We start from the raw sequence: 23416 nt of genomic DNA, 5'->3' as shown, positions 1-23416 counted from the left end.
TTCATATAAAGAATCACACAAACACAGTGTTGCATATGCTGTTAAAAAGGTACGTCACCATGAGACGTGTTGATAACTTAGCAGAGAGCGAAAAAACTTGTTTCCAAGAAGACTTCTAATTGTATTTCCTTTAAAAAAGAAAAACGGAAGTTCTCTTTATTATAATCGGGAAATTTGAAACCAGGTAATGTGTATCCCGATTGCAAAAATATATTCCCTTATTAGTTTTAGTATGTATTTATTATAGGAACACTATATTAGCATGTTTGTTTCATGTAGTTCTCCCTAATTCTTATTCTAAATAACAATTTACTGAACTTTTTGCGAAAATTTGAAAACGTCCAAACTGTAACTTTGATTACGAGTGATTCACGAACCAAACATCTGGTTTCCATAGAAAAATACATACTAGCGTACTTATCAAGTTAAGATTTATCTCCTTACCAAGTTTGAACACGATCAAAATGAGTTACATAGATCGCGTAGGATATATGTACTGTATATTATCCTTTTATTATGATTTCTTATATAATATAACTTACTTCACATACGTTACCTAGTTGATTATAATGTTATCGTGTACTAGAGGTCTGCAGGGGCTCGGGCCGTAAATTTTTAAATATACAGCCATATTTCTCGGGCCTTTTCGGTCCTAACTTTGTAAATATACTGTACAACGATATATTTACAACGTTCTTTCTGGAGAACTTTTAAAGCACAACTGCAAAATTAAACCTCTAATTGCTGTAAATAAAAATATAATTTTGCGTTAATTATTAAGTTTCTGTCATTCGGTCTTATTTCGGGCTCATTTATTATCACATGAGCTCGGCCTAAATGTTAGAACATATTGTATTTCGGACTCGGGTCGGGCCTGGGCTAAAAATCCCAGCCCGTGCAGACCTCTATCGTGTACAGAACATTTCAGTACACTCCCTCTGATGTTATGCAACCACCATCACGTTAAAGAATGTATGGTTGTCTATAAGCTTATTAGTTTCTCGTGATTTTAACGCCAAAGATTGCCATGAGATCCGACAAATTTATATGGGACCAAGGTACGGGAAAATGTATTCTTTTAAACAATAAAAATCTGTGTACCTATGTGAAAGTTGTGTGTGAACATATTCAGAACATATATTTGTATGTAAACAGGTTAAATTGAGACGTATTTTTTTTTAAGTCAGTTTAAAAATTCAAACGGAGAACGAAAACAAACCACAATTTTCCCAGCAAGTTGATGATGTAAAAACTTTGACTATTGAATAACATTATACCGTACACATTATGAATACATTGAAGGTAATTTATTGTTGTTTTCTTTTCAGATATTCCCAGACTGGTATCATTTTCATCACAACTCTATCACGAAACGTTCGCCCGAACCTAGTTTACATCACCACCACAAACTAGCTCAAGAGCCTGCAGTAAGTATTTTCATGTTATTTATATTATATACCTAGGTAGAATATATTAGTTTGGAAACTCATTGAAATTAATATTGCTGATTCAAATTTAGATAATGCTAATATCTCGGTATTTCTAAGATTTCCTTCTGTGTACATTAAGGAATGTGTTTAAATAAATTGTGACACCATAACTTGAGGTAAAGATCTATAGAATGAGGAGCATCTCCGAAATCTTAATTGTTTACTTACTATGTGGTAGTTACTCGAATTGTAACACTTCCTATTTGCTTCTGGACAGGACTTCATAAGGGATAACTTCTTTCTTATAACAACTTTTGCAAACTGTTTTCACCAATGTTTCTCTCACAAGTAAACCTTACGTTTGGGTGAATCGAGTTGCTGACTGAGACACATATGAGAAAGTAGTACTAAATGTGGTCAGTATTTTAGTGAAGTTGTAGGTGCGAAGCTCCAGCGGTGTAGGAGATACAGCTACCAGAACATCACATGGAAGTGCAGAATAGTCTTCATACAGTTGGAGGTAAAAGATCTGTAAGACCTCTTGTAACGACCAAAGATGAATAACAAATATATGGGTACATATTAGAACTAGGGGGAAGTCATATAGTAAAGGTATACCTGACGGCGGCCATCCTAAAATTCGCCATTTTGAATTAGAGTTAAGTTTTTAAAATAGGAATAGGGTCATGTGATACATGATTTGAGGAGCAAATTTAATCAGAAGAACAATGATGACGTTAATTTTGATTTACACGTAATTGGTAAAAAGTTACAGGGAAATTAAATGTTGTTGCAGCATATGTATTAGTCCTCACACTTCAAGCTCTCGAGCAATATTGAATTTGTTTTGTTTGTTTCAAGGAGGAAGGTTAAGAGGAAGGTACTAAAAAACAAAAAGATCTGTAACTCGTATACAAATATTATAATTTTAACTGCGTAAAACCTTTGGGTCAAATAGACCCCCACGCGAGCACTTACGGGTTAAACAGGTGCAGAATATCAACAAGACAAAATCAAAAGACATTAATATAAAACCATTCCCTGACACACACAGTCATTAATCTTACCCTTTCACAAAAAAACCAGCATAGCAACAAACAAGAGATGTTGTGGTGTGTGCGTGGCACAGACAAGGTGAGCAATAGTACAGTGAGGACAAGAACGAGCGAGAAATAGATGTGAACAGGATACAAGAAAAAACAACGAAATGGCGTGGAAGTACAGCATCAATCAACTAACACTGTAACGCCATTTTTGTATTTCTGATTAACTTCTAGCCCGAAGTCATCTATTGCATTACTCTATTCCCATTTAATTTTGTGCTGGTTAATGATAAAGCAAAAATGATTATACCGTTGGATTTATGGTAAACTTTGCTATTAATAAGGTGTCACTGTTATGCGTTTTGTTTAAAACTTTTGTCTGATTCAAAATGGCGGATTTGAACATGGCCGCCATCAAGGCAACTCTTACCATAGACCTAATATTTATCCACCTGCTTTTTATTTAATTATTATCATTAAGACAAAATTTACAAGGTGGGGTAAAGGACTAATACATATGCTGCAACAATATTTAATTTCCCTGTAACTTTTTACCAATTGTGCGTAAATCAAAATTAACGTCACCATTGTTCTTCTGATTAAATTTGCGCCTTAAATCATGTATCACATGACCCTATTCCTATTTTAAAAACTTAACCTTAATTCAAAATGGCGGATTTCAAGATGGCCGCCGTCAGGTATACCCTTACTATATGACTTCCCCCTAGTCCTAATATGTACCCATATATTTGTTATTCACCTTTTGTCGTTACAAGAGGTCTTACAGAGCTTTTACCTCCAACTGTATGAAGACTATTCTGCACTTCCATGTGATGTTCTGGTAGCTGTATCTCCTACACCGCTGGAGCTTCGCACCTACAACTTCACTGAAATACTGACCACATTTAGTACTACTTTCTCATATGTGTCTCAGTCAGCAACTCGATTCATCCAAACGTAAGGTTTACTTGTCAGCAAATTCTAGCCGTAGAACATTTCTCACATGACTGTTCCTGCTTCGAAAAATTGAAACTCCAAAATGAAGACATCAAAGTGGCAGATGGTGTTGAGTGTGCACTCATCGATGATTTGTATTGTACAACTATTCCTTGCTCTTACATTTTTCCAATTAAATCATTTTTTCCAGACTTTCGTGACACACTGCATATGCGGTCTTACTTAAGGGCATACACGACGCTCAAGATTTTCGTAAAATAATGGGAAAATATTTCTGATTTTTATTGGAAGACTGATAATGATGATATTTATATCGTTTCTAAATATTTTTTCCGAAGATTAATTAATTAATTTTGAAATAATTAACAATTAATTAACGATAAGCTATTCCTACTTTTCCACTAAATTAATAAAGCAAGAACAGTGAAACTAAAACATATTACTCCCTACACTTTCTCTAAGAGATCTAGTAACTTTACAAAGTTTTGTTCTTGTTTACTTAACTTTTATGTGACTTTCTTTGAAGAAGTGCGCAATTCAATTACAACAATTCTCGGCAAAACAACGCGCTGCAAAGTAACACTCTTTTTTCACTTTCCGTTACACTAAGATAGTGAATATGTTTATGAATTAATATATATAGTTCTATAGCCTGAGTGTTGTCCTTTCTTTTGCAATAATTATTTACTTTTAAAATTGTACGTATTTCGAGAAAAGTAGGAATTTATTACAACATTCGATAATTTTGAATTTCCCGTCGTACGGTGGCGCCGCCATGTGAACTGTAGCCATACTTCGTCCATAAGCGTAGAAAGCATCAGTGTTACTAACCACTTGCTGCTCTTTTCTATTGTGAAGGTGGTGCGTGATTTTCTATCCGTGATAATGGCTAGAAAGAAACGACTACTGTCAAAAACGAGAAAAAGAAATAAGCAATTTAAAGCACGTCGTCTAGCGTGGAAACTACGAAAACTTGAATGTGATAATGTACCGGTAAATGCCGTTACAGAGAATTTGGAAGATACTCCACTACAGGGAGACAATAGCCTTCGGACAGACCAAGACATCGGTGAAGAATCTACGAGCTCTTCTAGAAGTTTTCAGCAGGAAGATAGTTTTAATATGAGGTAAGGATGTTTACTTAATAGTTTATATATTTTCTACACAAAAAAGCAGATTAGAATTATGTTTCTTTCAAAACTAATAATAATAATAATAATAATAATAATAATAATAATAATAATAATAATAATAATAATAATAATAATAATTAAAATTAATAATAATAATATGCTTATTATATTACTGAGAACAGCTATGTAGTAAAATTACAGCACTACGTTTTACATATCGTATGTAGACAGTGGTGTGTTCACACCGGACTCGGATATCTGTTTGAGAACTATATCCTGTTAAGAAAGTAACTTTGTATATGAACAAGTTAAATGTTCATACAAAGACTGTCACAGAATACTTTTGTACGTACAAAGGAGTTATTACGTAATCAGATTAGGAGAGAGGGCGGGTCTGCGATATGATTATTTTTTGTTACAAGGGGAGGGGGTAACGACTCCCGAAGAAAATTTTCTGGGAGGGGCGTATAGTTGGAGCTGGTGGAATGGGGAAAAATGCAACCCCGGGTCGCAATGCTGGGTCTATACATTATACATTTTCGTGAGTCAAGGGAGGACCGTGCCCCCGTCCCCCCTTAGGGCGCCCATGGAGGGAAGGTATAAGAGCAGATTAAGTAATAAAAATAAATCATTTTAAAATTTAAATTTCGGATTGTGATTATTAATTTATAGACATTTCATTTTGTGTCTTTATGATAAAATTGGGAAAGTTTCTTATTCTCATATTGAGTTCTTTTTCCTCCACAGTACCGAAATCGAACCATTCTATGTTATCGAGCCTGAAACGGAAGTTACCAAGAAATCTGAGTTTGGTCTCCGTAGTTATATCAATTTCAAGTGCAGGGTATGCAACAGAGAAATAGTCATTCAACTGAAGAAACTCCCAGGTCAAAAGTTATGACAATAAATGAAAGTGCAGTTTGGGGTACTCTAACAATTGGAAGTGGTTATTCCCATCTTCAGGAGCTACTCAGTGTAATGAACATTCCATGCATGAGTAATGATCTGTTTAGTAAAACTGAACAGCACCTAGAAACGGTAAGTAATACATTTGTTTGATATGCAATAAGAATAGGCTTACAATTTCCCTCTAACAATAACTCATTCTGGAGAAAACTAGAATACTTCCTTAAACTTTATTTTGGGCCTACAACATTGTAAATTTGAACATTCAAAATTTATTATAATTACTACGTTTGCAATTGTCTTTCTAGATCTGTATTACTTACATTTCTTAAATTATAATGGAAAACTGGAATTGTAGTTCCAAAGTTTAAATTATTTTTCTATTTATTTATTTATTTATTTATTTATTTATTTGTATTTATTTATATGTAGTTGATTTTACATTTTCAGTAAAGACACCAAAATTGCTTCAACGCATTTTGGATTTATGTCACAAACCTTTCGACTAAGTTTGTGCTAGGAAGTCATCCTTATTTTTCTATTTCTAATTGTCTGCAGGTTTGGGCTGATAGTCTATGGTCTCAAATGAAACAAAATGGAGAAAAAGGAAGACAAATTGCAATCGAGAAGGGACCTGTTGACCCCGATGGTGTTCCATACATAACAGTGTACGTTGATGGTGGCTGGAGTGAAAGGAGTTATGGTCATGGACATAATGCAGTTTCTGGAGTCAGTGGCGGCGGTTGGACGTTAAAAGTGGGGGGGCAAGACATGATCTTAACAATTGTATATCAATGTTAGATTTCCTGGTTGTTTCTAACACTGTTTGATGAAAGGTTGTATAACTAATAGGATACTATCTTTTTTCACTTAAAATGCTGTATATCGTATTTCTATTTTATTAAGTAAATTCATGAGAGCAATACAGGTAGGTAGTAGCTCTTTATAGTCTTAAACAACGAAAGTGTAAGAAGAGATTTGAGTTCTTGCTCATGAACATCTTAAAATTCTGTCTGGAAAATTGTGCGATCAGATTATTTAATAAATTTGCAAAACAAATAAATAGAAGGGATAATATTAATCATAGTAATGAATAATGACGCTTTGTTTTACAGAAGTTATATTGAAACTGAGAATTAATGAACAACTTATACTTTTAATTCCACACATGCCATTAAATCAATGTTTTTACTCTTAAAAAATGAAATACAATAAGTACTGCAAGCATATGCTATGACATTTAAAGAAATATGCAATTGCAATATTAGTTGCTTTGAATTGCAATTAAAACGCAATTCCTGTAGCTTTCTTAACTCCACGGGAAGACAAATATCCAATACGTATTCACGCAACGGCAAATATCATATGGCACCATATTTTTCTATGGAACAGTAATACATACGAAACCTTTACTAGGGTGTCCACATTCTGGAAAATAAGTGAAAGTCAGGGAGAGGTCAGGGAATGTATCAAGTTAAGTCAGGGAGATGGCAGATTGGTCAGGGAAAGTCAGGGAAAAATCGATTTAGGTCCATTGTTCAATTACTGAATTTATGAAATAGGGTTGATTTCTTTCCTGTTACTGGATGTAAAATGTAGTGTTCTCAATAATGATATTGAAGGCGGTAGTATTCTCTGATATAGTTGTTGAAACTAATTTTCTGCGAGAAACACATATCTAAGTGCATCCTGGCATATTTGCTCAAAAGGGTAGAAGCTGTTCTAGAAGAATTGCATGGTGCAAAAATAATATCTGGATAAGTAGCTGAGAACGCGAAGAAATAGTATCTCCGGCTCAAAGTGAAAGCTCAGACTGAAGAATTTAAGGAACACTCGAATGAATTCATAGCCAATGACAGAGATGGTATTCGACTTGATGAGTTTTTTACTTAGTCTTAGGAAATGGGAAGAACTTCGTTGACTTATGGTCAGTTATGAAATTGTGTTTTATCTTCTTTCACGGAAACGCATTTTTTGAAAGTGGTTTCACAATAAATAAAATTCTCATTGTTGAGAACTTACAAGAAGAATCTCTGGTGGCTCAACGGATCATATATGATTCTGTGATGAGAATAGGTGGATCATCAGGATTAACAATTACAAGAGGCATGATAAATTCAGTGAGAAGTCCAATGAGACAATATCAGGTGTATTTGGAAAGGAAAAGAGAAATAAATGCTGGAGACGAGAAGAGGAGAGAGAAACGGAAGATTCAGCAACAACTAAAGGAGCTGGAGGAAGAAAAGAAAATTAACCTGCGAAGACAAGGATATTCAGATCAATGAGAAGAAAACTATGCGAGAAAGTATGAAAACAAATTTCTAAATGGGTTGCATTTAAACTGCACCAGCAAAAGTATGTGTTACATAATGTGTGTGTGTGTTTTTTAGGCAATATTATAATGCTGTGTAATTGGTATTATAATGTGTATTTTTTATACCTTAAGTACTCTGTATACTGCACACTTTCGTTTGTAACTTTACATTTTGTGTAATATGTAGGCCTAATCAATATCGACCTAATGCATATGTTTGTAAATTTACATTCCTTTGGAAAGAAAATAAAAAAAGAAAAACAGGAGCGGAAGAGAACAATGCCAACTATGGGAAGTGTGGAGGCTGGGGTTTCTTCCTTTTTTCTATATTTTTAAGTTATTCAGGGGTAAGGGAAATCTGGAACTTTCGTCATGGAAAGTAAGGGAAAAGTCACAGATATTTTCTCCAAATTGTGTGGACATCCTGTTTACATTTCCAAATGAAATTATATAAATTAGGACGTCACTTCAAAAAGTGGGGGGGGGCAGCTGCCCCCTCGTGCCTCCCTTATCGCCGCCCATGTCTGGAGTGGTAAGTTGTTCTACTATTAACTTACAAGGTAGGGTACCCAGTAGGGATGCGCACGAGGCGAGTCGAGACAGAATTTTCCTGACAAAATTCGAGTCGAGACACAGCTCTTCCAATAGAGAAGAATACATTTTTCGAGTCGAGACATCACTTTTACAGCACATTTTCGTTACGAGACAGCATCAAATCTTGTCTCGTGCGCATCCCTAGTACACAGGTGTAACACACTGATTGTGATACACCGGGTAATGGAAACAAAAATTCATATCACAGTAGAACGTAATCGCAGGTGGTCCACATACGTAAGATAAACAGCAACATTAATATCATTACCACACATGAATATCAACATTACATCACTACGAAAATACGCGTACAACATAACAGTAATAGTAACAATTTTGTTTCTGTGTTACTACTGCCTACACACATTTTCGTTTCCAACATCCATCTCATCGTTGTTCTCATTACGCGATATATGCAACCCACCAAGCAGTGCTGTCTCGTTGGCTGTCTATATGAACGGCGTTTGCATCCTTCCTGCGTGTTATCCCATCTTTGGGCATTGAGATAAATCTGCGTCTCTTTCGCATACGGGCAACATGCACCCAAAGCAAAAACAGGTATTTTTTGTTTTCGTTTCTTCTTTCTTCCTGCTCCTTATCACCCTTTTCGCTCATTTCCGCAACACATTGTGACAATGTTGTACACGTGATTTGTCCATTTTCGGATGTTCTGCTCTCTTTTCATGGGTGCCTACTACCTCATTGAAATGCGTCGACTATGGGTAGTATTTCGTACATTTAAACTTTTCTGATATCTCTTCTCGTTCTCGCTATATTCCACATAATCTCATTTTGACCCCATTTTTATGTCCCCATTTGATACTTTCAATGTGCTTGTTGGTCGATATATGCATATATATATATATATATATATATATATATATATATATATATATATATATATATATATATATATATATATATATATATATATATATATATATATATATAACAGGTGTCGCTTCTTTTTCGATGTTCTTTATGTCTGTGCAATCTTATCACAATCGGCGTCTTACACTAGTCTAAATTCTGTATTTTTCTAATTCCATTTATGCCATTGTTTATTATCGTGAGTTTCACAAAACTGGACAACAGTGGTTATTATCACTTCATATAGACTCTACATATTCTGTTTATTATGCAACTGACGCGAAGAGAGCCAGTGTGAGTTACCTGTAAGTAAGAATTTGTACTTCTGAAGACGTAATCCGAAACTACTTCCGGAGATGTAACTCCCACCCACCATGATTCGGAGCGATTTTTAAATTAGCAATAAATTATGTAACTCTGATTATTAACAAAAACGCTAGTAACTGGCGAAAATATGCAGTATTATAGTTTGATATTACAGCTTTATATGAGTACGAAGAAAGAAATTATGATTCGTGCTACAAATATACGGTACTATCACCTTCTAGTGCGAAAATTCTTGTAATAGCATACTGGTATATTATAAGAATTATTATTGTTCCCACCATACTATGGTACCGTATGTATATAACAAGAACCATAATTTTCTTTCTCTTTGCTCATTAGAGCTGTAATATGAAACCATAATACCAAATATTTTCGCCATGCTGCTGTAAGTTGCAAAGTTAAGAATTATATGACTTTTATTACATATCAGTTTCGGACTAGTTTTCGTATCTTTCCTAATTCTTTTAATACCAATGTATCCATGTGAGGTCTATTAGAGAGAAGTCAATAATAATAATAATAATAATAATAATAATAATAATAATAATAATAATAATAATAATAATAATAATAATAATAATAATATAGGTATAAACATTTCATTGATATGGAGAAACAAGTGTTCGGCTGGTTTTTACGCAAATAAAAACAGCCTCACTCCAGTAACAGTTTTAGCTAAGGCTTTGCTCAATATACAGCACTCAACAAATAGGGACAGAAAACTCCTTTTCTGGCCTAGTCAGACACAAAGAAATTGTTTTCAAACCCGGAATAAATGCTTAGTGACGTCACAAACTATTACCTACTGAGGAGGCGTCCTTTCTCAACGAGGTGAAGAGGGGAGAAGAGGGCGTCTTCTCTTTTGGGGTGGAAGGTGGCTGACCTCTTGACAAGCTATTCACTGACATTGTAACTTTCAAGGAAAGGATTCTTTGTTGTGTATTTTTAGAAGATCCTCGCGAAACGATGAAGTCCAAACAGCTGCCACGAAGTAAATCTAAGAGCAGAGACCTGTTTTCTAGTTTCTGTCACAAACGCGGTCAGATAAATGATTCCATCATCTTCGGTATTACATTGAAAAGTAAAGTCTGAGCTACTTTCTCAGTGATGGGATTACGCGGAAAGCTTTACTACCTACATGGGCTTTTGAGACACGGACATAATAATAATAATAATAATAATAATAATAATAATAATAATAATAATAATAATAATAATAATAATAATAATAAAATTTTCAAAGGAAAACATGATATCCAGTTTTGCAGAATAATTTCTGTAACTAATTTTTATTGTTTATTTATAAGAGACATTTTAGATTGTCCCTTCGCAATAGGAAGCTATGAAGGAAATAACTGAATATGAGTAACATTAGGAAGAAAGAAAACATCAATGTGTAACTGTTGTCAGTGTATTTGACAAAACAATGAAAAATGTATGTGACTGACTTCCTGTAGGCTAATTATACGGGACATCGATAAAACGGGCCAGTATTATATACATACTTACTTCATGCCAGACTCAGTGTGCGAGGACATTTTACAAAGGAGATAAAGTGCACAACCGAGAAAATTAACATGAGGAAATTCAAACTTATGGAAGCTATCTAATCCTGCACAGGAAGATTCCCCCCTCCTTCCTCCCTGATAATTCTCACACCGGTCGTACTATTTTAAGAAATACAACCTGACGAGAAACGTTCAAAATAGCGTCTGTTTTTAAAATTTTCTGAGAAATCCATCTGCTGTTGCAGTGTGCCAAAAGGTATATTTATTTCTCTTGGATATGTGTATTTTCTCAGGATTTTTTCCAAGTAGATACCACCTTCTTGAGAGGGTCGATATATATCATGTTTTTTTTTTTTTTTTTTTTTTTTTTTTTAGAACTAGATAACTGCCGTAATTTTTAACGGGTTAGAACCAAATTTGGCGTAAAATTTAGTTGCATACATCTCGCGTACGGAGGAAAACGAGTATGTTAGAAATTCGCCAAAATGAGATAAATCGATGTTTGATATCTATAACTGGTTCCCTACTTTGGTCCAATTTTTGTAAGTTAATTCTAAACCTGAATTGAATAATCAAGTCTTGAAAATTATAGTATATGTGCTTCATTATATATCAGAGAGGGGAAAAAAGCATGTTCTGAAAAACGTACTGTTTTCTGACATACTGTTTTTCCTGCACACGCTACATATATCTTGGACAACGGGTGGAACTTTTTATAAATCGTAATTTTTACATTTTTTTAACCGACCGGAACCAAACTTGGCACAAAAGTGAGTATGTACAATATCTGAGTTAAATGTGAGAATCAGCATGATCCAACAAACCAAAATGACAGTCGTTTGGCATTTTAAAAGAATTATGTGTCTTCTGTAGCCCTGTGCTAAAAGGAGTATTATAACCAATAAAATGGTGAAATATGTTTCACATAATTTTAAAACAAGAAATATGTATATAGCCGCACACATTCTGTTCTTTATACTTTTTCTTCTTCTTTTAGACATTTGTGTTAAATTGTAATGAAGAGTAATATTGTACTTTGTATATTGTAAAATATTTCCAATATAGGGTCTATAGGAAAACTAATTTTTATATTTCAGGCATGCGTTGTTAGAAAAGCGACGAAGCAACTGTTATTTGTTGGAGTGAGGAAAAAATATTATTCAGTGTGCGCTTCAGCTGAATCTAAGAAAAAACAGCCAAGCAATCACAAATGCTACAAAAATTGGTCTTCATCTTCCTCGTCAATGGAAGCTGACATTATAGTTGAAGCTTTCCAAAGGAGCGAAGAAATGCATGGCGTTCGATATAAGAAATTCATTGCGGATGGAGACTCAAGTGTTCATGCAAGAATTATTGAAAGAGTTCCGTACGGGCGCTATGTAACCAAAGTGGAGTGCGCCAATCATTGTGTCAGGATTCAATGTCCTTGAAAGTTGTTCGAGGATTTTCTCGAATCATTTGTTCCACAGCGGCAATGTTTTCATCTGACACAGCTGTTGCCGGACGTCCAGCTCTCTCTTCATCTCCGATGTCCGGCCTCTTCTGAACTCACCAAACCACCGAAAAATTGTAGCACGGGAAGGAGCAAAGTCCCCAAATTCCCCCTGCAAGTGGTCAAGGCTTTGTGTCTCGTTCAAACCACTTTTGAAATCGTAAAGGATCATTGCCCGAAAATGTTCCATTTCGAGCTCCATTCTAGACAGCCGAATACTGCTCACATCAACAAACAAGTGAAGGCAATACGGCCACGTCGATAAGCGAGGCAAGTTGAAACTTGCTTCGCTTCTTCGCTCTGGATACCATTACCGAACGCAATTGTTGGAATTCAAATACTGTACCACAACAATGCATATCTCAAAACTTTCGTAGTGACCCTCGTACAGTGTTGGGTAAGTTACTTGTAAAAATGTAACGCGTTACAAGTTACTTTACTTTCTCTTAAAATGTAACGCGTTACTTGCCTAAAAAAAGTAACTGTTACTTTACTTCGAAAGTAACGCGTTACTTTTAGGTCCGAAACTTTGAATATGTGAAAAAATTTTATTACTTCAGTTTTCCGTACTACTATTACTACCGCTATTATTAATATTATTATTATTATTATTATTATTATTATTATTATTATTATTATTATTATTATTATTATTATTATTATTATTATTATTATTATTATTATTATTATTATTAACAACACTGTGTATAAACATGAAAGATAGACGGTTTATATATGAATACTATAAAAGTAGTTGATTGCCAACCTCGGAAGTCGTGAAGTCTAGGAGTCAAGGACATTGTTCACGAGCTTCTGAATTTGGGTTGAGGGTCTAGGTTGAGTATTCGGGCTCGAGCCAAACATTGTTAAAAATTATATGGCACTGGCCAAATATCTTCAAAACTGCTCGGCCCAGGTTTAGAATTGTCAACGACTCGAGCATATCGGCTCACAGCTCATTCACTATCGACCCAAACCGAGAAGTGAGCTAAGCCAACAGCTCACCCAATCAAGTCGGCTAGAGCCCTTCAGTAAGTTGAGTCGAACCGAGCAGATGGCTCATCCCAACCAAGCCAGCTCAAGCCGATGGTTCACACCAAGCGAGCCGGCTCGAGCCATCGGCTCAGTTAAGCCGAGCCGAGCTAAGCTTGTTATAAAAAATCTCTTGTAGTCTCGCTATCGAGATGAGAGGAGATGCGAGCAGTGTCCCCTCTCGTGAGCAACAGTAAAAGTATTCCATATTGCTGCTTAGCTTACATTTCTCATGGCTTTCGCTTTCCAGTGTAATCAGGCCATGGTTTCAAAACGAGTTAAAACGAGCGAGCCATTTATCAAGCTCGACTCGACTCGAAACTCGACGCCAAAAACAGTGAATCGGCTCGGAACTCGACTCGAGAATATTACTATTGACTCGACTCGAAACTCGACTTGGATTCGAGTCGAGTTTTAGCTTGACTTGTGCCCATCCCTATGCGTTAGAAAAAATGGTTGCTTATTATTATTCTGTTAAACTAATTATATGATAAAAACAATGTTGCTATGTAAAATTAAAAATACAGAATATAGAGAAACATTACACAACTGACAAAATGAGAACACATGAACTGGGGGTGAATCAAAATTTGCTAATAACTCTAAAATCGATACATGCTTTTTAAAGCTAGTTGTTCCAAACTCTAATCAACGGGACTTTAGAATATGCAAACTGATCTAAAAGAACTCTAATATTACATACCATCAACATTACATCAACAAAGTAGGCCTGCTCATTAGAACACAGTTTATTCATATTAATTCCTTAATGAATGTCGTTAATTATGGTACCCTAGTTGTTGATAAATATTTCCCGCCGGGGCACTATTTTTAAATTCTGTTCACTATCATCTTCAGCTTTTAAGAAAAAGTATTCTTTCAAATGTTCGAACAATAAAATATTTTCGTTCTCCATCTTTATAAAAACAACATCAATCAAAGTAAAATAGACTTCCAGTACCATTGCACTCGTAGTTCACTCACTGAATGTATTGATTTGGAACTGTCAAAATCTAAGACAAAATCTTCCAGGTGCTTGCAATCAGTACACGTGATTTCCCTGAGGCTGTCCTCATCTTCCAAAAACAGCAAGTGGCACTATATTTTGTTATGTAAATATTGTAGTTACTCACTGCCATCGTTCATGCTCCATTGTTCCATTCTGAGAAATTCACTTACAGGAAAGAAACATTTTTTTTTTTTTTTGAAAAACAAAATATACATACATTGTAGTTACTCACTGCCATCGTTCATGCTCCATTGTTCCATTCTGAGAAATTCACTTACAGGTAAGAAACATTTGTTTCCGAAAAAAATATACATACAGTATATTGTAGTTACTCATCCGAAATGTAACGCGAAAAAAGTAACGCAAACTAGGTACGTTACTTAAGAATTTGTAACGCATTACCGTTACAGTTACTTTGGAAAAAATGTAACGCGTTACTAGGAAACGTTACTTAAAAAGTAACGCGTTACTTGCGTTACGTTACTTCCCAAGACTGCCCTCGTATATGTATATATATAGAGAGGGAAACTTGAATAAAACGGAAATTTCCCCCGGACCACCCCCTGAAATCATGACTGAATAGGAGAAACCGGGATATTCTCTAACACTGAGGTAATGCCGAACACCCAAGTTTACACCGAAGGAAACTTGTAAGAAAACAGGTGATTTTGCTGCATGCTAGCGGAGAGACCTGAACAAGTGTAGCATACATTTGATGACAGTCAATTGAGTGGATTACCAGGAAGAAGATGTTTTGTTGTGTTTGTCGATTCACTTATGAAATTGATTCAATAATCTGCGCAACGTAACTTGGCTCTTCTCTTATCTATATTATTACAGATAAGACTATATATTTCCCTATATTTGAGCATTAGTTTTTTGTAATCTTACTAGCCAGTATGCAGTCAACAATTAGTTTCAATTTTAACAATAAAATGACGCTTCATGGGGAAACGACAGACAGAATGTTCACCATTACCTGGAGTGTTCGGGATTGCCCAATGGTGTGAAATAAATTATCAAAAATTTTTAAATAGTTTTTCCTTATTGAAATGTAAGTAATACGTTAATGAAATTGGTTTGGGAAATACATCATGTCTTGGTATTAAGCGTTATTAGCTTTGTTAATTAGAATAGTTTACTATATTTATTATTTTTAGAATTATTTCTTCATTATTTCATAGTAATCCTATTTTACATATCTGATCTTTCATCATAGGCTGCATTTTTTTCTCTGTGTGTGATTCACAGAGTGTTTTACACATTTATTTAGCCTAGTAGCATTCATTAGCAGTTAGCTAATTTTGTTCAGCCAATTAACCGCATTTCAACACTGGACTAATAAAGAATACTGTCTTTGAGAGAAAACATAAATGCGTATATATGTGATTTCTACAGTTCAAAATAATGTTTTCATTTTAATGAATATTTTCCTTAATGTACCGTTATTTCTGAATTTATTTCATAAGATTGCATTTCTTTAGCCTATTATTTATTGATTTTATGTGTAATAATTTCAAAGATAATGAGGTCTGGACACATTTCTCATTAATTTGAGTTATGTTTGTAATTATAATTCCTATTAAAGTTTTAAAATACTAAATTACAGTATAATTTTAATGTATTTTAATGCATTTCCCTTCATTCGCAAAGGAAAGTTTAAAGTAAACAGTATGTTCGGGATTACCCCGACCACTGGGGCAATCCCGAACATATGAACATTTTTAAAACATCTCACTGATTTATTGAAAAATGTTATTTTTGACTTTCCTCTGTATTTTAGTAGAAAGGAAAAGCTCCAAGCTTTCTATACACAAGAAATGTTAATGTTTTATCTCTCAAAACAAAGGAGTTATTTATAATCAAAGCTTAAGTGTTCGTGAATACCCCGGTCTCCCCTACATACATACATACGGATACACATACATACTTTACTTTTATTATTCCCCTGTAACTCCCGTAGAGATGACTGGGGTGTCTTACCCCCACAGCGTTTGGATATATATATATATATATATATATATATATATATATATATATATATATATATATATATATATATATATATATATATATAGACAGAGAGAGAGAGAGAATATGCTTTGTGAATCCCCCCTTGACGAGTTTCTGGCTACGCCTCTGGACCCTTCAGGCATTTCGGTCCTGTGCTATTCTTGTCATCTTGACGTAAGTATTGCACTAGGGATGCGCACGAGACGAGACAGGATTTTCCTGACAAAATTCGAGTCGAGACACGGCTCTTCCAGTAGAGAAATATACATTTTTCGAGTCGAGACATCACTTTTACAGCACATTTTCAAGACGAGACAGCCACAAATCTTGTCTCGTGCGCATACCTACAGTGTATATTGCACATATAGGTAGATATTCTGTGTAATGTGATTTACATTGGAAGATGAAAATATTGGTTTTAGTTCCATATGCAATAATTCTATGTGCATCGAAAGTTTTTTTTTTTTTGACTCGTTTTTCTTATAAGGGGGCGCGGTGGCTCAGTGGTAGAGGGTTCACCTCCGATGCTTGGGGTCCCTGGTTCGATCCCAGCTCGCGCCGTGTGAACTTTGTGGTGGACAAATACCGTGCTCGTGGGTTTTCTCGGAGTACTCCCGTTTCCTCCCACTTTCTTCATTCCACCATTTCACTCATTTCTCATTATCACCGTCTCCTTTAGCCTAACCGGCATAATCGTGGGACGTTAAAGTTTCATTTCATTTCATTTCGTATTTCTTATAACTAATACTACCAATAACATCTACTTTGTGGTGTACATCAACGCACAGCAGTGGCGTAGGGAAGGGGGGCCCAGAGGGGCCGGGCCCTCCCAAAGAGGTCCGACAATGTACTTTGATGTTTGTAATTTTTTATGTATTTTTATGTTTATATATTTTTTGTTTGTAATGTTTCTATATGTACCTATAACAGCACTTTTCCCCCACCCAAACACACATCCTGGCTACGCTACTGTCGCAGAGCAACGATGTTTATCAGACACTATGCATCGAAGAAAGACTTTTATAATGGAAAAGAATTCTGAAGTCACCACCATTTTCTGAACAAGACACAGCATGCTGGACTCACTCACTCTCCTCCTCGTTAGTGGTAGCACAGGAACAATACAAGACTCATAAGTTCGTAACAATTCGAATGCCATTCATATACTTTTACCGCACACAGTCTTCCTATTCTTTACCACATGCTTTGAAACCAGAAACCGGTTCCGGTTCTCCTTCCCAACAACGGGAGAGGGAGTGGGAAAACAAATTACTTTGAAATGTATGTTGTTTCAGAAATCCGCATGTGTTTTTGATCAACACTCGACCGTGTTGGTGGAAAGATTTCAAGATTGCAACGCTTAGCTTTTTACTCCTAAGACATTTTGAAAAACTTTTCAAAAACGCCACAGAGTGCGCGGTCAGTCCGCGATGGCATTGCCCTCTTTAGAGAGCGCCACAAAGTTCGTGTTCCTGGAAAAACTTTAAGTTTCACCGGTCCTAAGTTGGTTACTATCTCAAAATCCGCAGTGTAACATGAGAATTACCTCTGAAAGTTTGTCCGTAATCTTTCGAAATACCCTATGATATGAGTTTACTAATATGAAAGACAATATTTCATTATGTTTAAATGAGATATACCATAATATTGAAATTATATTTAATATCAATTTCAATTCTATTCCGGCACGTCCATTAGTCCGGCATTTTAGCTGCTAGTGGATTACTTCCAAGACACAATGAAGATGGGGGAAAAGAAAGTTTATCAGTTCGTATTGTTCAAAATAATAATAATAATAGTAGTAGTAGTAATAATAATAATAATAATAATAATAATAATAATAATAACAGAAGGAAAGTAACATTATGCTTTACTCACATATACGTATTAATACAAGCATAGGGGTAATTAGTTTCGATAAGTTCATTCAAAATTAAAACGTACAATAATTAGTAGGAAATGCCGAACTCTAGCTCAGGGCTGTAAATAAGCAACAAAATTTTACTAGCCCAAGAAAACAAAAAACCTATTAGCCCGCATACCACAATAGAAATCATTTATTTACCTTCGGTATATTAAATACTCGCCCACACCGATAAACCACTCGCCCCCGGCGAGTGGTTATTTGCATCCCTGTTCTAGTTGCATTCTAATATTACTTCTCTTAAGATCAGCGAAGTCAACCAGTGCTAGATCTGGTCAGAGGAAAGTTTGTGACCAGTCAAACTCAGCAGACGGGATTAGTATTGCAGGAGCTACTTGAAAAAGAAGTAGGAAGCTAGCATTAACTGTGAGGGAAATCGATGTGCTGACCACATACCATCCCAAATTCTTTGTCATCAGCTAGCTCATAGGCATTCGACCCGTAAGGGCTGTTGTACCAGAGTTTACTTTTTAGAATTGATAAGAAAACTTGCAGTTATTCTATTACCCGGCGTCTTTGGTGGTACTCTGGCACCATTGTTCTCTGGTAAGTGTAGTATAAAGAAGTAAGATCGCAGTAAGTGCATACTCCCAAAGGAATCCTGTGGTAACAGATGAAAACAGTAATAGTTTGCGATTACATTGTGCCACTGCAATTTCCGAAACTGGAGTTAGCAACCCTTGAAGACATTAAAAGTAGAAAATAAACAAAAAGGAAGGTACATAAAGAGTCCACGGTATTTCTTAAGAGCCTGAAATAAGTATCCATAAACTGCTGACGAAATGGCAGATATTAACGAGATGGTATGTGCAGTCCCAGGGGCTGAAGGCGTATGGAGGAATGTTTGTACACCCAGCGCCGCTATTCCGAGGGTTCTGGAATGACCCACCAAGGATATGTCACGCAGCATTGACGGGAAGCGAGAAGGGAAAAGTTGATGATGACTTAGTGAATGACGCCATTAAAAGCAGGCACAGTCAAGAAAAGAGCGAAGAAAAAGGAAAGAGCTTTCTTCCACATTAAATGCAGCAAGATTTCTGTAGCCAGCTAGAATAAAATCTGAATTAATCGACAGAGGAAAATCAGGAATCTTGTTAAAGCTGTTCGTGAAATTTCACCACATTCTTTCACATAAAATAATACTGCATGAAAATTAAAAGAAAATATTACAAGGAAAAAATGCGTTTGGTATGCAGAAATTGAGCTAAGCGAGTGAATCTTGCAAAGCACTAACACCGTTTAACGTTGTTGAAACCGTCCCATAGTATTTAATAGTTCCATCAGGAAGAAACGGAAATATGTTAAATTTGTTGCATAGCTTTTTCCTATTACTTTTTTAGTCGTGCCTCTCCAATTATTAATTTTCTACTGGTGGCTTTTCTCTGTTACTTCTCTATTAGCAGCTTTTCCCCAAAATTATGAATCAATCAAGAAGTGGAGAACCCTTCTGATCGGGAATTTAAAACGACAAAACGTAAAACGAAGAACAAAATTCACAAAATGTCTGAAACTGTTTGTTCTTTACCTTCATCTGACACAAAACTATTCTGCATAGTAGAAAGAACAGGATAATGTTATTTGTATTTTAGATTAAAAAAAAAAAGAAGCTGTCATGGGATAAGAATAACTAATTATATATCTAGCTCAGCCTGTCAGAAAACACTATTTGTTGACGACCCGATTTGGCCAATCAAACACAAGCATGACTTTTTGCAGTTATTTTCTACCATGATTTTTGTATAAATCGTACCGATTTTTGCTTATGATATGAGGAAGATATGTGAAACTAAACTGATCAAGTTTATTTTTCAGAAGTCCGATGTGTATTATTAAGTTTGATATAGTGGCGACTCCTCTGTTTCTAGAAGGGACAGGATGGTTCAGTGGTAGGGCGCTTGTCTTTGTCGTGAGGTTCCTGGTTCGATCCCCGGCCTAGTAAATTTGTGGTGGACAACATCGTGTCCGTGGATTTTGTCGGGGTGCTCCCGTTTTCCCACTTTTGATTCCACCAATTCTTCCATCATCATTAATTTGTTTTAATCATAGTCTTCCTTAGCCTAAAAGGCATAAACGGGGGACATTAAATTGAAATTTTTCTTTTTTTTCCTGTCTTTCTAATTTGACTCTATTGTAACATTACCATTTTCAGTTCTATTAATCAGGGCAAATTGTTGTATCTAGAGATTAAATGCAAAGTACTTTCATTTCTTTTAATGATAATACTAATGTACTAGGGTTAGGAATTAGATTTCTGGGCTTTCGATATCTATGGCCATGTTACCCCGTCGTACATATGAAGGATGACGTACCTCGGTGATCACTGTGCCCAGGAAATTGGAGAGGAAGGAATGGAGAAGGAGCCTGGTGTGAGGAAAACCCGGGGAAACCTCACTCAGAATGGCTAGCCTGAAAAAGCTGTAACACCTTTTCGACCGAGTGTTCTCACTGGGAACTGAAACCGAACCGCTCGCACCAAAGGCGAGAGTGGTAGCGACTACGCTACGCGGGATCACAACATTAATATACTGTCTGTTTTCTTTCCGCGTAGCTAGTTAGGTATATAAATGATAAACTATGGACACGATTTTACTCTAAAGCAGTTCGATATTGCAGGTGTTCTTATTAATTGATTGTCACTTTATTAATTCCCCTTTAGCAACGATACTATTAAAGATCAAAACTACTGGAGCATTTAGAGGTAAACTAAGCGAACTCTCGTCTAGAAAGTCGGCATTAACGGCTAGGGAAGCAGATGAGCTGACCACACATCATCCAAAAGCAGTCACAAACCTGCTGGTAGTCCCTGACTCCCTAAGGTCTGTCACGCGAGGAATTTAGTTTTAGTAATAATTTATTTATGTAGGTAACATTTGGTTTATATTTGAATATTCTAGTTATTTATTATATTTTACTGTTACTTGAAACTCTAGCTCTAAGCCCTTATTAATAGAACAAAAACTAAATATTAGTGATTAGTAATATTTTCTTACATTTGAAAGCGTATCTATTTCATTTACCTATAATTGATTTCTTGCCCTTGAGCAATATCAGTTTTTGATGTGCAGAAGAACCACCATGTCTTGCGAAGGAAAGTAATGAAATTCAAGAATGGAAACCTATTTAGGAAAGTAATAATAGAACCTTTCAAACTGCAAATGCTAAATGTATGGTAAACTTTTTTGGTCACCATTTCTCAAGAATATATTAAGTCGTAACCATCTTATTTCAAAACAGCTACAATATAACTCCTATCAAGTTACTGTAATATACACCGTATATGAAAAATATTATTACAATACAAAGGTAAAGAAATCCAGATACTTACTTGTTAGTTGTATGAATTAATGAGGAAAAAATTCAAAATAAAATAAAACTCGAACAAAACGCACAAATTTTCTTTTGAATGTTATTAAAATTACTCTTGCTTGAATCGTAGTACTCCTTTTCGAGCACCTAGGCGATATGCAACAATTAGATTTTAACTCGAGGTTCAAATCCAATATACTCGGAATAGCAATCTACGCCGGATCTCCCACACCGAAGGCATATCAGGAACCCTGTTAAGTTTCTTTTCTGTTCTTTTACTCATTTCATTATCTATCTGTAATATGTTAGCAAGATTGTTACTAATATGTTTTTCCATTTCTTTGACTTCAATCTACCGTAATAATGAACAGCAAACGAAATTAAATTCTTTGCTCTACAGAACACATAGGACTAATATTAAGCACGTTCAATAAGTGAAGAGTCGCATACCTCTACAACTGCCCCAGATTCACAACATCTTTCATTCTTCCTAATGATCTTTTTAATCATAAGCCAAAATGAAAAGTTAGAATTTTAAAAACATAGCATCCTAGAATTTACAGTAGAATTTACTGCTCTGTCTCTGATCTGATAACTAAACAATCCGGCTGAATTATTCTAGTTCTAGAAGGTTTGAATCCTAGAGTAGTCTACAGGTTACAGAGTGATGGACAATGTTGGACCACGCTTTCTTCTTTGTTTAACTTCAGAGTTATAAATAGAACGGTCACAGTTTAGGAGATGTTATAAAACGGAGTAGGATTATTTTCTTAGAATATTATTTATTGTTTAGATACCTAGAGCAATCAACAAGTTTTTGCCCTCGTTTGCATAGTGTTGTGCTATATGCATGAAACTTAGGTAGCAAATGTACTTATATCTGAATATACTAATACTCGTATGTAATTTTTATGTTTCTGGATACAAGATACAATAGCTTTTACGATCTGGTGTAAGAGAAAGTGTCGAACTGTGCTCACAGAAACGGCTACATGTTAATTGTGCATTTGAAGTATTTGCCTTCAATGCATCCAATGAGAACGACTTTTTACGATCGTTTTGTGACCATGGATGAATGTTCGGTATCTCATCATGACACAGGGACTAAAGTTATCAATAAAAAGTGGAAGCATTTCTACTTCAGTCACCCAAAACGGCTCCTGTGCATTCTTCTGCAAAGAAAGTAGTGTTTTTAGTTTTCTGGACTAATCCTTATTGATTACCTAACCTATGGTCATAGCGTGACGGATATATATGCATATTTTTTTAGAGGTTTTGTTGCAAAGACTTCGTGATACTCTGAAGGTAAAGCACTGTGGCATACTCAGCAAAGATACCGGTCTGTTAATCGACAATGCTTAATTAGGTGACCAGTGAATTAGCCAAACGCTATATTACCCTGACTTCGCGCTCACTTTTTTTTTTTTTTTTTTTTTTTTTTTTTTTTTTTTTTTTAATGAAGCAGCTACTGAAAGGAAGGCGCTTTTCTTCGGATGCTGAGGTCATTTCCACTGTCGAGTGCTGATTTTCTATCCGATATGACACTTTCTACAAAAAA

The 23416-nt window shown here is 35.3% G+C and overlaps 2 protein-coding genes across 2 annotated transcripts in view; both read left to right on the top strand.

Annotated features, from left to right (window-relative positions):
• Positions 1-464: 464 nt before the first annotated feature.
• Positions 465-23416, top strand: part of LOC145665965 (furin-like protease 1) — a 273711-nt gene continuing 250759 nt past the window's right edge. Inside the window, exons 1-2 of the mRNA XM_081733071.1 lie at positions 465-482; positions 1329-1427. Coding sequence (XP_081589197.1) covers positions 465-482; positions 1329-1427 — 117 coding nt within the window. The remainder of the gene's footprint in view (positions 483-1328; positions 1428-23416) is intronic.
• On the top strand, positions 5036-6338 carry LOC145665715 (uncharacterized). Its single transcript, XM_081732863.1, has 2 exons — positions 5036-5601; positions 6028-6338. Exons 1-2 carry the CDS (start codon positions 5410-5412, stop codon positions 6268-6270), a joined length of 435 nt encoding a protein of 144 aa, XP_081588989.1. The 5' UTR covers positions 5036-5409; the 3' UTR covers positions 6271-6338.

Source organism: Thermobia domestica, chromosome 12 (genome assembly GCF_964235325.1).
Source record: "Thermobia domestica chromosome 12, izTheDome1.hap1.1, whole genome shotgun sequence".
NCBI classification, from domain to species: domain Eukaryota; kingdom Metazoa; phylum Arthropoda; class Insecta; order Zygentoma; family Lepismatidae; genus Thermobia; species Thermobia domestica.
This window is presented reverse-complemented; position numbering and strand designations above follow the sequence as displayed.

What these genes read in the sequence shown, in the direction of transcription:
- LOC145665715 (XM_081732863.1), top strand. Translation starts at nt 5,410, where the DNA reads ATGCAACAGAGAAATAGTCATTCAACTGAAGAAACTCCCAGGTCAAAA. An exon ending in CTGAACAGCACCTAGAAACG is followed by an intron (nt 5,602 to 6,027) that starts GTAAGTAATACA and finishes AATTGTCTGCAG; the next exon opens with GTTTGGGCTGATAGTCTATG.